The sequence below is a fragment of the Puma concolor genome, chromosome C2 (genome assembly GCF_028749965.1).
Source record: "Puma concolor isolate L17-30 chromosome C2, mPumCon1.1.hap2, whole genome shotgun sequence".
Taxonomy (NCBI): domain Eukaryota; kingdom Metazoa; phylum Chordata; class Mammalia; order Carnivora; family Felidae; genus Puma; species Puma concolor.
Genome location: NC_141675.1, coordinates 1,766,500 through 1,780,438, shown reverse-complemented (window position 1 = coordinate 1,780,438; position 13,939 = coordinate 1,766,500). Strand labels below are relative to the sequence as shown.

The 13,939-nt window shown below is 40.2% G+C and overlaps 1 protein-coding gene across 50 annotated transcripts in view; it reads right to left on the bottom strand.

Moving 5' to 3' along the window:
- The window catches only part of CLASP2 (cytoplasmic linker associated protein 2), a 185,310-nt gene that overhangs the window by 45,202 nt on the left and 126,169 nt on the right, over positions 1–13,939 (bottom strand). For all 50 annotated transcript variants that reach the window (XM_086720288.1, XM_086720337.1, XM_086720293.1 and 47 more), the window contains 2 exons: positions 11,585–11,648; positions 502–665 (listed from right to left, as the gene is read on the bottom strand). In XM_086720288.1, coding sequence (XP_086576414.1) covers positions 502–665; positions 11,585–11,648 — 228 coding nt within the window. The remainder of the gene's footprint in view (positions 1–501; positions 666–11,584; positions 11,649–13,939) is intronic.

Here is a 13,939-nt window from a genome sequence, read left to right as displayed (position 1 = left end):
CTGTGCATGTAAACAGAACATTCTGCAAGTTGACATGATCAGAAATGGCTCCCTAGACCTAGTATCTGAATTCTTAGACTCACCTCAACAATCTATCTACACAAGAAAGTAGAAATAGATCACTGGTTCAACATCATCTGAAGAAAGATTCTGAATGTTTAAGTGCATAACAAAACATTCTTTTTAAATTTAGGAAATATTTTTTTTTTTTTACATTAGATTGAATAAGATCTTGAACTCTATTTTGAATATCTTAAGTAAGATAAAATACGACCTTGAGTTACTCAACTAATGTTCATGACAGTTTTAGATAAGAAAGGCAGTGTTTGATTTAAGGACCATTGTTGCATTAAATATATCATGTGAACGAGCATGATTAATAATTTTCAAATGAAGCCCATGCAGCATAAATGGATTGAAAGGACTCAGAAATCGAAACAGAGAAACTAAACACTCCTGATTACTACTGGATAAACTGGAAATAGATGAAGAAACTATTACCTTGTAACATCAAGGGCTTTCTGAACTTTTGCCTGAACAGACCCCAGCAAATCAGCACCCATTTTTTTTAAGAGTTGAGTCAGCAGTACAAACAACCAATCTTGAAGATCATCTTTGTGGACTTGTATGAAATCCACTAGAGTCTCCAAGAACATGCTGAATACCTACGGTGGGTAAATGGGGAAGGGGAGAGAAAAAGGAGGAAATATTGACCTCTATGCTTCATTCAAAACCGAAATAGAAAGGGAATACAGGAATCAGAGGCACAGCGATTGGCAGCCAAGCGGAAAAACAATCTCTCTTGCTTTTCATTGGACTCTGTGATACAAGAGTATGTTTGAAATGTTATCCAACTTCTGCCGAAGTTCAACAATTAGCTATTCCATGCAGCGTCACTTGGTAAAGAAACTTTGGCCACAATGGCTGGCACACCTAATGATGTCAATGATGCCATAGCTTAATCTGGTTCAACCGAAATCCGCGGTAATCTGAAATTTCGGGCAAGGAACTACCTACTGATAGCCTCACCAGGCCTCAGCTCTTTGCAGGAGTGGCACTGAGTTAATCAGAGGGGGACTATGCTGACAGCTACCTTAAAATATAAGAACATCCTGACATATTGGGCTAATTGGAGACTCCTACATTTCTCAATAGGTCAGCTGTCACTCATTTTTTTGGTATGAGATCTATTATTTGTTAAAACCTCCCCAAACATAATTTTAACTGATCTGGAATAAGTATAACTGTACCTAAAATAAAATAAATTCAGGACACAACTCTCCATCTTCATTTTAGTGATTTCTAAAAAAATCCTAGATGGCTATTAGTCTCCATTTCTTTTGATGGCTTTTGTACTTGGTTCCAGTATTTATGTACTAGTTTAAAAAACTTTGTAAGATAAAAACAATTTAAGGAAAGGAATGCTAATATTCTTAAGTAATGCATCTCATTAAAATACTTAGGAAAAATGACCGACACTAAGGTATATCTCTACAAGAAATTCAGCACCATAGTGGAGAATTTATTTCCAGGTAAAGAAAAAAACTCTTAGGACAACGTCAGGCATTATATTATGAGACAACTTATAATCACAACAGACCATAAAAACTATAGTTTAAAAAAGTTAATAATCTCAAAACTTTGCTAATTTGAGAATTAAGGAGTTTTGCTCAACATATATCTTATTATTGACTTTCCGTTATTCAGTTATACACGAACTCCCATTTTTTCTCTTATGTTAGAAAATGAAGGATTTTCCTGACCAGAATTAGAACTAAGGTTTCATATTTGACCCCAAGTTAGAAAAAAATACACCTTAGCTCTGTGCTCAAATGTACTCTAATTATAAAAGCAGGAACTATGACTACTTAAAATTTTCTAATACCGTCCGATCCCCAGGCCGTATCTCTTCAACACTGCTCTTGCTTACAGTGCAAAATCATGAACTTCCACCCCACTTCCCCCAAAATCTGGCTTCTCTTAGATATAAAACTTGGCCCACTGACTCGAGTAGCTGCTGGCTGTCTCCTCAGAGTCTGGCATAAAGTTGAGGAACCCCACTAAACCCACTCTAGAGCAAATGCATGTATCTAACTTAGTACTCACTCTTACTGGTACCTGGCAAATCAGTCCAGTGCTGTGCTGGAGTCAGTGGGTACTCGCCTAGAAAGCTGATTGCTAAGTGTACAGGAATTTTGTAAGCTGGCTGGTACCTTGAAATCGGCCATGGTGGGAGTATCCACACCTCAGAAGTTACAGCAGACACTACACATTGGGGCTTCCGGTCCATCCCCTTAAACCTGCTTTGCCAGGCACAGCACTCTAATTCTCTGATTCACTTTTAATCTTGTTTCAACTCCTGCCTCTTTTCCTGAAGATTCCAACTTTAAGCTTTCACTACAGCAAAGCTAACATTAGAATGCCTGAGTCAACTCTCATTTTATCTGGTTCTCAGGAAACTGAGAACCAGAAAATTACATGACTTGCCCAAGGCTTCCATAGTGAACGGTTGGATCGGGACTCAGAGCTAAGTCGCTAGGTTTCCCACTGTGTTCCATCCACTCTATTATGAGATAACTTACCTCATTCACTTTACTGTCATTCAACATAAAATTCTCCACGGACATCCCCCCACCCCCTTTGATCTCCTCTACAGCCATCCTTCTAATAATCGTTTCTACAAGGGAGAACCAATTTTATTCCTCTTTAAGACTAATCTTTATATTCTGGATTCTTGTTCTCTCCCCTCTACTATCTTTACTCTTTTATTCTCAATCTAAATCCCTTGCTTACAGCTGCAGAAGACAATGTCTCACGAATTTCCCCTTCAGTTTCCCTCCCACCCATCATCTTCTCACCGTGAAATGTAGCAGCTTTTTCACTAGCTTAGTATGCTTGGCCATTCTGGAGCTTCCACTGCTTTCCTCTTATTATTTCCCGTCTTTCTTTCATTCTAGTTGCCAGGCATTGTGCTTCTCCATCCTAAATGTGTGGCGATGAAGAGCTAGTCTTCTTCCTGATTCTCTTTTCATCCAAGGTGTGACTTTAACAGACCCTCTCTGATCTAGCCTACTAGGCCCCATGACCTCGAGAACAGTTCTCTTGAGGCCTTCTCCAAATCTGTCCGTCACACTATCACTTTAGGCACCACGCCTTTCTACCTCAGGTCTGGATTTCTAGAACAAGCCAGGTAAGTACGCGTTCTAGGCTTTGCAGGCCATATGGTGTCTGTCACAACTACTCGACGCTGCCACTGTAGCACAGCTGCAGACAGTATGCACATGAGTGTGCACAGCTGTGCTCCACAGAACTTTATCTACAGAACAGGCAGCAGGCCAACGCGTGTCTGCTTTCTCACCTCCAGACGGGTGCCATCCTGAGAGAAAAAAAATCCTCCACTGTCTATACAACAGTGTGCAGAATGACATCTCAAATGCTCAGACCAGGTTCTAACTCTCCAAACTGATCTCAGACTATCTGGCAACATACGGTCTACTGTTCCTGAGCACATCTCACCACACTCCTGACTTCCTACCATACTTCCTCTATTTATACACAGCATGTGACTCACTACAAAGTTTGCCACTCATGTCCCAGCCAAAGAGCTTCTCAGACCACTTTAGGATATAGCCACTGATCTTTCCTTCTCGGAAGCTGTTGTGGGACTAGCTCTATGGTGCTATTTAGCTTTTTCTGTATTTATATTATCTTCCCATTTGAAACACAGAACACTTGAGAATGAAGCCTCTGTTTTTGTATAGTTGTGCATTACCAATTAGAAACAAGCTCACAGTTTACCAGAGGCTGAGGACTGAGTAAAAAGTTGTTCAATTAACGTGTAGGAAAAGTTCCTTAAAGGGTAAGGATCTTCTATTAAGCGGAAATTTACCCTGTAATTGGTAGCCAGCCCTTTGTTCTCATTGGCAAGGGAAGATGCACAGGATCTTCCCTTCATCCCGGCCAAGGTTAACCTCCTTCTCTCTTCTACACACTTTCTGACATCTCCCACTTCTCGGGACTCAGGGCAGTCCTTCCCAGGAGGCCCAACCATCTCACGCTGCCATATCCGAAGTTTATGTTCCTGACAAGATCTGAACTGCTATTTTCTTCAAGAAGACTTCTCTGAGTCTCCTGGGTAGAAATTTCTTTTGATAGAGTACAGATGCCCAAAAAAGTAGACATGTTATCTACAGTACTCCACACAGAGAATTCTACTATTGTTTTTCAAAATACATCCTATCAGTGGTACTTACTAAGTGACAACATACACGCCTGTATCTATCTATCGATCTATCGATCGATCTATCTAAAATATATATTGGGAATGTCACATACAATTTCTTATGTGGCTGCCTTATCACAAAGAGTTCACTGCCAGATGTTGATATCCTCCCATGACCTTATCTAAAATTAAAGAAGAAAATGGAAAGTAGATATGCTAATATTAGGGTTAAAAATCTGATTTCAGAAAAGAAATTTGAGACCCACTGCTCCATAAACTGTTTTGTTTGCTTTTATGGAATGACATTTATAGAATATTAGAAAGTATATATGGGGAGATTGGGACTAATTATTTTTTTAGTAATTGCAAAATTTGGGAATTACTTTTTTAAATAATTCAATGGAACCAACCTTCAGTGGAATCGATTTATAATTCCACGTATCTCACACCTGTAATTTACTAGAAAACGACTAGACCACTGGAGCTATTACAGTTGAGGTGGTCTTTTCTTAATCTCACTTATGTCTTAGGTGTGCCAGTCATCAAATACAGAACAGAAGAACATCATCAAATTAGATTAATTAGTAGATTAAGAAGCACATCTCCAAACAGAATGACAGTTTGCATAACTGCAAATAGCATTTCGTGGATTGCAAAGGGTCCAACACTGCATGAACTCTTCGGGAGAGAAAATAGAGAAAAAGGGTTAATTTCACAGTCATGCAGTAAAGTTAGGTTTCCAACAAATATTGAACCAACTTACTCTCTATTGAGAGTTCCAACACAGGGGACAGCATGCAAAAAGAAAAAAAGAAAAAAAAGAAAAACACACAAATTAGTCGCCATCAATGCAAAGTTCCTGTATGGAAGAAAAACACTTAGAAAATAAAAGTGACAAATGTTTTTCAAAGTTTTGTGATAAACTCAAAGTTGTTTTTAAAACAAGAGTTAAATGAATAGTATGAGAGAAGAGTATGTGATTTTTCCTGTGTTTCTCCCTCACCTCCTTGCAAAAGAAATTTAAAACCAAAAACCAGAAAACCAACTTCTTTTCCAGACCCTAATATCCTTGAGGCTCAACTTCTAGAAAGAATCTAAGACTAACAGCCACCTGCCCCCCGTTTCTGAAGAGTGCCAGCATTTACGTCCAAAGCACAGCATCTAGAGTTTCTCTTTTCCTCTTCAGAAGCAGTACGTTCATAAGTGACTTCTGTGAAGGTTTAAAACAACCACAGCTGTCTGGAAATAAAAAGGAACCGTTTATGCCACAACTTTAAATCTTGCCGAGGTAAGATGTCTGTTATGGTGTCCTGATCCTAGGACACCTCTGCTGCCTAGCACACTCTTTAAGAGACCAGATGTGACCTGGGCACTCAAGTGTGTCCATTTTAGTAGCCGCAGATTAAACTCCTACCCTAGCTATTCAAGACTCAAAGATAGGACCTCAAGAGGTAGGACTAGACGGACCGTAAAATGCCAATTCACGGCATGCACCTTGGTGAAGGTGGCTCTTTTCCAAGAGTTTCTTCAGAGACAAATGTCAGAACACGTAAGATAACTTCTAGCATCTGACGCTCCTTACGTTTGAGGGGAAAAAATGAGTCTAGAGCAGTCAAAATAAAAATCTTCCCTGATCTCCTTAATTTTCAAACTTATTTAGTCTTGAAAAACTTACATGAGTGCTTGGCTTTCTAAAGGCTTTACATATATTAACTCATTTAAATATCCTCACAATCTTACGAGGTACTACTGATTATTAGCTATTCGTTACTATTAAAACTTGATTTTACAGGTTAGGAAACTAAGGCACAGACTGCCAGTAAGTGCTGAGGCAGCATCTGCACCTAAGGATCCAGCTGTGCCATCCACACTTATCACCGTGTTGCGCTCTCTCTCTCTGGAAAAATATCAACAGGCTTTAAATCAGACATTTGTAGCTTCTGTTCTAAATTACTGTCATACATACATCATCACTTATTCCCAACTCTAGGTATCTGAAGTAAAAAAAAAAAAAAAAAAAAAAAAAATATGTAGCAAGTTACAGGCATATCAACTAACTTCAGCCTGCAAACTCTCTTTGCCAATCCTGCCCAGCATCTACCTCCACGGGATTCAGAGAGTGCTCTTTTCTGGCCCTTCTTTTCTGGGGTGTCTGCCTCATTTACCAGAGCTCACCTGATACTTTAGTTGGACTCGGGTGTTTACTGTGAAATATGTAAGAGGGGAGCATTCTGGGGGCTGGAGCAGGAGATCCTATATGAAGTGGACCGGGCTGCCCACAAACTGTTTCTCTAAGTATCTTGTTTCTGCTGAGGACAGCAGGTAGTCTCGATAGTGTTGGGCGTGAGAACACCTTTCGTTTATCATGGCAGCGGGGTGATACCCAGAAGGTGTGAACACAGGACTGAAGTATTGATCTCAACCTAAAAAGACATGGGAAAATGCACCTAACCAAGCTCATGGAATGAGATGTCTCCCGAACACTGTGGCCCATTCTGGGAGCAAGTCTTCAGAGAGTTTCTGCCCTGTGAGCTTTCAGGACAGTTGAGGTTATGGATAAGAGATTCCAGTTCAGAGTGGAGAGCTAACCCAGGCTTCAGGAACACAGAGAAATGTCCCCGATGGCATTTTTCAAGGCTATGAAAAAAAGTGCATGGCTCCTTTGGGGACATGGACGTAGTCCAGGCTGGGGTGAGAGTGAGGAAGGGACGACCGGCAAAACGATAGGCTTTGTTTGGGCGTTTTCTTGGGGACAACGAGCAGTCACTGCAGGGTTTCAAGCTGGTAGAAAAGATCTGTCTCCTGTGCAAAGGATGCGGTGTGGAGCAGGTGCAACAGGCAACAGACCACTCTGCCCCGAGTTAGCAGTGAGAACAGAGAGATGTTCAGAAGACTGAATGAGGAGTAAGTGGAGTTGCCAGAGAGATGCCCAAATCCTTCCCTGGAGCAATGAGGGAATGGCGATTTCACGAGATGAGATAAAGCAACGCAGGAGTTCTGAGGCTGAAGATGGCCATGAGGCAGGAGACTACGTGCAAGAGAAAATATGGGCTGGAAGTGCACATCTGTGAGTCACCAGGTTCCCGCCAGTGGTAACGTAAGCTTCAGAGAAGGTACAGAATTAAAGACACGAGCCTAGGGCAAGAATCTAAGCAACACCTATGCTCAGCAGAACGAGCAGAGAGAGAGGTGTTGTAAGACGAGGGGTACGAGAGAGACCGGCTAGGACACAACAGGCACATCACAACAGACGCATCACGCTCCTCAGAACGACAGAAAAGATACACTGAATAACTGACAGCAAAGTTAAAAGGCAAAAAGGAACGTCAAGCAGCAAACTGGAATTTATGAGAAGTCCCCGGAAGCCGAGAGGGTAAGACCATCTCAGCGAAAAATAGAGTAATTATTACTGTGGCTAACGACAGCTTTAAGGTGACATCTCCTTCTATTTCAACCGGAGGAGAGGTAGAAAGCATGAGTTTCTGTGTAGTTACAGTGGCTGGTCTGGAGGCAGGAAATGGAGTCTCTGCTTGATGGCTTCCGTTTTCTGGGTAAGCTAGGAAGCCAGGACACGTGCTTAGGGCATAAGATAGGTTGGGAGGTGAATGGGCTGCAGTTCTGAGGACAGAAAGTGTTTGACACGGTCTCCATGGAGAACAGAAGACAAAGAGGAGGATTCCAACACAGCACTGAGCACTAGACAAAAACCACAGATCAGTAGTGAGAATGGCAGGAATACACATAGCTGATTTCACTCAGGGGCCAGTACAGTGTTTCCCTTCAAGAATCCTAACCTCCAACCAGGTGTCACGAGCTCCACGAGCAGATAGGTTCTTGAACCTATGTTTCTATTACAGTGTCAATAACTTAAGAATTAAGCATAAAAAACAGGGATCAGCAAACTATGGTTTGCACAATGGTTTTTACAATTTTAAATGGTTAAAAAAACTTTTTTTTTAAGGCAATTTCGTGGGGTGCCTGGGTGACTCAGCCGGTTAAGCGTCTGACTCTTGGTTTTGGCTCAGGTCATGATCTCACGGTTCACGGGACTGAGCCTTGCATTGAGCTCTGTGCTGACAGGGTGGAGCCTGCTTGGGATTCTCTTTCCCTCTCTCTGCCCCTCCCTGCTCACTTGTGCACTCTCTCTCTCTTCTCTTAAAATAAATAACTTAAAAAAAAGTAGGCCTTTAGTATTACATAAAAAGGCAGTTTTGTGACACATGAAAATTAAAATTTCAAGGTTCATAAAGTTTTGTTGCAACCCAGCCACATTCATTTGCTTACATACTGTCGAAAGATTCCTTTGTGCTATATAATGTCTGAGTTGAGCAGTGGTGACAGAGATCAATGCGGATGCAGATATTTACCATCTTGCCCTTTACAGAGCAAAAAATGGTCAACTGATAAAGAACAAAACTGTATTTGGAACGGGGCACTTGAGTGGGTGGCTCAGTCAGTTGAGCGGCTGACTCTTGATTTGAGCTAAGGTCATGCTCACACGGTTGTGAGACTGAGCCCCGCATTAGGCTCCAAGCTGAACATGAAGCCTGCTTAAGACTTTCTTGCTCTCGCTCTTGCTCTCTCTCACTCTCTCCCCTGCTCCCCTCCCTCCGTCCCTCTTCCCAGCTCATGCTTTCTCTCTAAAAAAAACAAAAAGAAAACAAAACCAAAAAAAAGCTGTCTTTGGAAAGAAAAGCCACAACCATTGCCTGATCCTGAAGACGGGGCTGATGGTACTTTGTACAATGGGGAGGGAGAAATCTGCTATTTTAATAGTATCAGGATATAATGCAAAAGCTCAAATCAAACCCTGACATTTAAAATTTTTTTTTTTTCAACATTTATTTATTTTTGGGACAGAGAGAGACAGAGCATGAACGGGGGAGGGGCAGAGAGAGAGGGAGACACAGAATCGGAAACAGGCTCCAGGCTCTGAGCCATCAGCCCAGAGCCCGACGCGGGGCTCGAACTCACGGACCGCGAGATCGTGACCTGGCTGAAGTCGGACGCTTAACCGACTGCGCCACCCAGGCGCCCCAAACCCTGACATTTTAAACTCAGCACAGTATGGTGACATATCCAGTTTATTCTTTTTTTTTTTTTTTAATTGAGAGGCAATGTGAGCAGGAGGAGCAGAGAGAAAGGAGAGAGAGTGCCAAGAGGACTCCATGCCCAGGGCAGTGTGCAGCCTGATGTGGGGCTTGATCCCAAGACCACAGATCATGACCTGACTGAAATCAAGAGTTGGATGCTCAACCAACTGAGCCACCCAGGAGCCCCATCCAGTCTATTCTCAATGAATTCCATTACTGGCAGGGCCTCTGACAATCACCAAACAAAAGTCAAACAGAAACAAATGAATAAAAATCCTCCCATTAGTCTTCGCTGAACTAAAAAAAACCTAATCAAACACACCGGATGGGTAAGAATTATATACTGTTATAAAACCTGATGAAGAAAACCCAAAAAGTCATCTTTCTCACAACTCTAGGGAGGACTGTAGCTGGTTCTCTGAGTCTACTAAGGAAAGCCAAACGTATGTGCTCGGTTCAGGTCCTTTACCAACATCAAACTCAATTTCCCTATTGATCTCTAACAGCCTCTTTTAAAAACCAGTTCTCTTTATTACTGTATAAATCCTAGCAACCAACTAAATTGTATTATTGCCCTAACGAAAAATAAAAAATTGTGACTTCGAGCAATAATCCAGCCCTGGTCCTATACCTTCCAGTAGACAAGAATTTTACCACTTAATGAAGATGGTTTAAAATTCTGTTTTTAAAGGCTGTATAGATAATTACTAAAATATTATTTATAAAACAGGTCCATCCAGATCACAATTGTCTTGTCCTTTGGTTTATATTGCCAAGAAAATATTTCAACAACCAATTTGTTCAGGATTTATAGAACTTTTGCATTACAGGGAGTCCTACAGCTGTAATTAGTGATAGGAATATAAGTATACAGTGGTACAGTTATCTACATGCCCAGCTTGAAAATTATAAACCGTATGTACGTATGTACGTACATACTTACTTATTTCTAATCTCTACAACCAATGTGAGGCTTGAACTCATATGAGGCCCTGATTCCAAGAGTCACCTGCTCTGTGAGTTGAGCCAGCCTGGTGCCCCTGAAAGTTGTAAACGTTAAAACAAACTGCTTGCCAACTGCTTTTTTAATCTTTGTTTTTAATGGAATCTTGTGTTCTTGGATAAGATAAATATATCTTCCGACAGAGGATAATCTTTGAAAATTGTTTTAAAATAGAAGCAATTTATCACCTTCAGCTGGATTTTATTATGTACAAAATGGGATTTTGTTATCTTTAGCGTTCCAAGTAATGAAAATCTTGAAAATAGAAAAAAAATGAGAATGATATGCGCAACAATAATGTGAAGACAGTAAAAAAAAAAAAAAAAAAAAAAAAAAAAAAGCAAAATTCATTAATATTTTTCTTATAATTTCCCTTCCACATCTCCCTCTCACTTAGGTTAGAAATTCTCATGTAGACAACTGGTAACCTAAAAAAAGATACTTAAAGGTTCACCACTGTCAGACACATTACTGAAAACAGAATAAATACGTTTTATAACAGTACTATCCTGCAACGTAAACCAAAATTTCACAGTACACATGCAGATTATGCCTCAGTATTTAAAATTAAGTATGTTTAAAAACTTTTTTTTTAGCAATCTCCACACCCAATATGGGGCTTGAACTCATGACCCCGAGATCAGGAGTCACATGTTCCTCTGACTGAGCCAGACAGGCACCCCTAAAGTTAAGTATGTTTTAATCAACATTAAAAATTAAACAATGTTCTGAAAATTTTTATGGACTTCAATAAATAAAATGCTTTTTTGACTGTTACTACCAAACCGTGGCCAACACTGTATTTTGTGCTTTTGTGTTATTTAATGGCAATTCTTTTCTACACAATTGCTCTTTTAAGAATATATTCACGTTAACATTGCAAAAGAAGAAAACAATAAGAAGCTCACAGAAACGTCTCTTTTTGACTTACCCCAATTTCTTTTTTTTATAAACAGTAAAAAGTTTCTAGTAATACAAATACATTCAGTTTGACCAATTCTGTGAGTTGTGCTTGTTACTATATCCCTCAATTTATATAGTCTTAAGACAGTTCCTCTTTGGAGAAGCTTAAAAGGTTGCCAGTGAACAATTTCTAAATTATGTATGACATCAAACAATTTCAATTGTGTTTGAAAAGATTATTACCATTTTGGAGCAATAATAAAACGAAAATGGCCTACAGTGCTTTGCTATCACTTTACTTTTTTTTTGCAGCACACAAATGACATCCCATAGGAGTAAATAATCTTAAATACTAAAACATACCTTGCCGTGAGGATCAGCAAACATTCTTGTGAAAATTTCACATAATCTTTTCAGTTCAACTCGACTGTCAAAATAATAAAATAGCTAATTAATATCTTGCTATAGGAAGAATTCATTTAAAAGTAACTTTAGGGGTACCTGGGTGGCTCAGTCGGTTAAGCATCTGACTTCAGCTCAGGTCATGACCTCATGGTTTCCAGTTTGAGCCACCAGGCTCTCTGCTGTCAGCACAGAGCCCGCTTCAGATCTTCTGTTTCCCCCTTCCTCTGCCCCACCCCTGCTTCTTCTCTCTCTCTCTCTCTCTCCCTCTCTAATAAAAAAACAATGAGGGGCGCCTGGGTGGCGCAGTCGGTTAAGCGTCCGACTTCAGCCAGGTCACGATCTCGCGGTCCGTGAGTTCGAGCCCCGCGTCGGGCTCTGGGCTGATGGCTCGGAGCCTGGAGCCTGTTTCCGATTCTGTGTCTCCCTCTCTCTCTGCCCCTCCCCCGTTCATGCTCTGTCTCTCTCTGTCCCAAAAATAAATAAACGTTGAAAAAAAAAAATTAAAAAAAAAAAAAAAAAAAAAACAATGAAACCCAAAAACCAAAAAACAAAACTTGGAGTAACCTTAGCTGTAATTAGCTTCTTACAAAAAGAAAGGCTAAAAAAAAAAAACCAGTCCTCAAAATCATAAAGTTTGTGGGACTTACTAATCAGGAATAAACACAAATTTATCAAATGCAACAATAATCCTGTTGAAACCCACATTATCTTAAAAGTTGAAACTTATATTAAAAGAAATAGTTGTATTTCTTTAATGTAGCATGACAGGGGAAACTGTACAAATGACATTCCTAGCACACAAATTTTATCCTTTATTTTTATTTTTTAAAAACTTTTTATTTATTTTGAGAGAGCATGCATGTGAGCAGGAGAGAGGGCACATGTGTGATATGGGGCTTGATCTCATGAATGGTGAGATCATGACCAGAGCTGCAATCAAGCGCCAGATGCTTGACCAAATAAGCCACCCAGGAGCCCCTGAATTTTTCCTTTAATTTTTTTTTTTATTTAAAAAAATTTTTTTTTAACATTTATTTATTACTGAGAGACAGAGAGACACAGAGCGTGAGCATGGGAGGGGCAGAGAGAGAGAGGGAGACACAGAATCGGAAGCAGGCTCCAGGCTCTGAGCTGTCAGCACAGAGCCCAACGTGGGACTTGAACCCATAAACTGTGAGATCATGACCTGAGCCGAAGTCAGACGCTTAACTAGCTAAGCCCTCCAGGCGCCCCTGAATTTTCCCTTTAAATGCGAAGATGTTTTCTTAAATTTGGCCACCTGACGACTAAAATCTTTCTAAACTATGCCTACTCCCTCGCCACTGAAAATGATATACTGAACCTAATATTAACCTAACCTTGATGGGGCCAGGAACAATATTATGATGATTTATTGCAATGATTCATGAAGTGTGATATACACACATTAGAATATATTAGGTAGTACATAAACATCTATTTTAGATCAAATAGTTCTAATACTTCCTAAAGTAAACATACAACTAGTAAATCTAACCCTGATTTCAGGTATCAAGTCAGGAAGTAGCTCTCTAATTTTCCAGTACCCTCAAACTTATGAATTACCTGAAACTAGTTTTTTTTTTTTTTTTTTAAATGTTTACTTTTTATTTTTGGGAGAGAGAGTAAGCGGGGGATGGGGGGAGGGGCAAAGAAAGAGAGGGAGACACAGAATCTGAAACAGACTCCGGGCTCTGAGCTGTCAGTGCAGAGCCTGACATGGGGCTCAAACTCACAAACGGTGAGATCATGACTTGAGCCGAAGTTGGACGCTTAACCGAATGAGCCACCCAGATGCCCCTGAAGCTAGGTTCTTAAAGGGGTTGGCCAGAGAAGTTTAAAACATTACAAAGATAAAGACAATAAAGAATTTAGGGGGAAAAAAAGGAAGTAAAAGCCATTAGGAAAGGAAACCAAATCAAGTCAAACCAAACTAAAAACCAATATAAAGTTCTGTTGCATTTTTTAAATTTTATTATTTTATTTATTTATTTATTTTTTTATGAAGTTTATTGTCAAATTGGTTTCCATACAACACCCAGTGCTCATCCCAAAAGGTGCCCTCCTCAATACCCATCACCCACCCTCCCCTCCCTCCCACCCCCCCTCAACCCTCAGTTTGTTCTCAGTTTTTAAGAGTCTCTTATGCTTTGGCTCTCTCCCACTCTAACCTCTTTTTGTTTTTTTTCCTTCCCTTCCCCCATGGGTTTCTGTTAAGTTTCTCAGGATCCACATAAGAGTGAAAACATATGGTATCTGTCTTTCTCAGTATGGCTTATTAAGTTCTGTTGCATT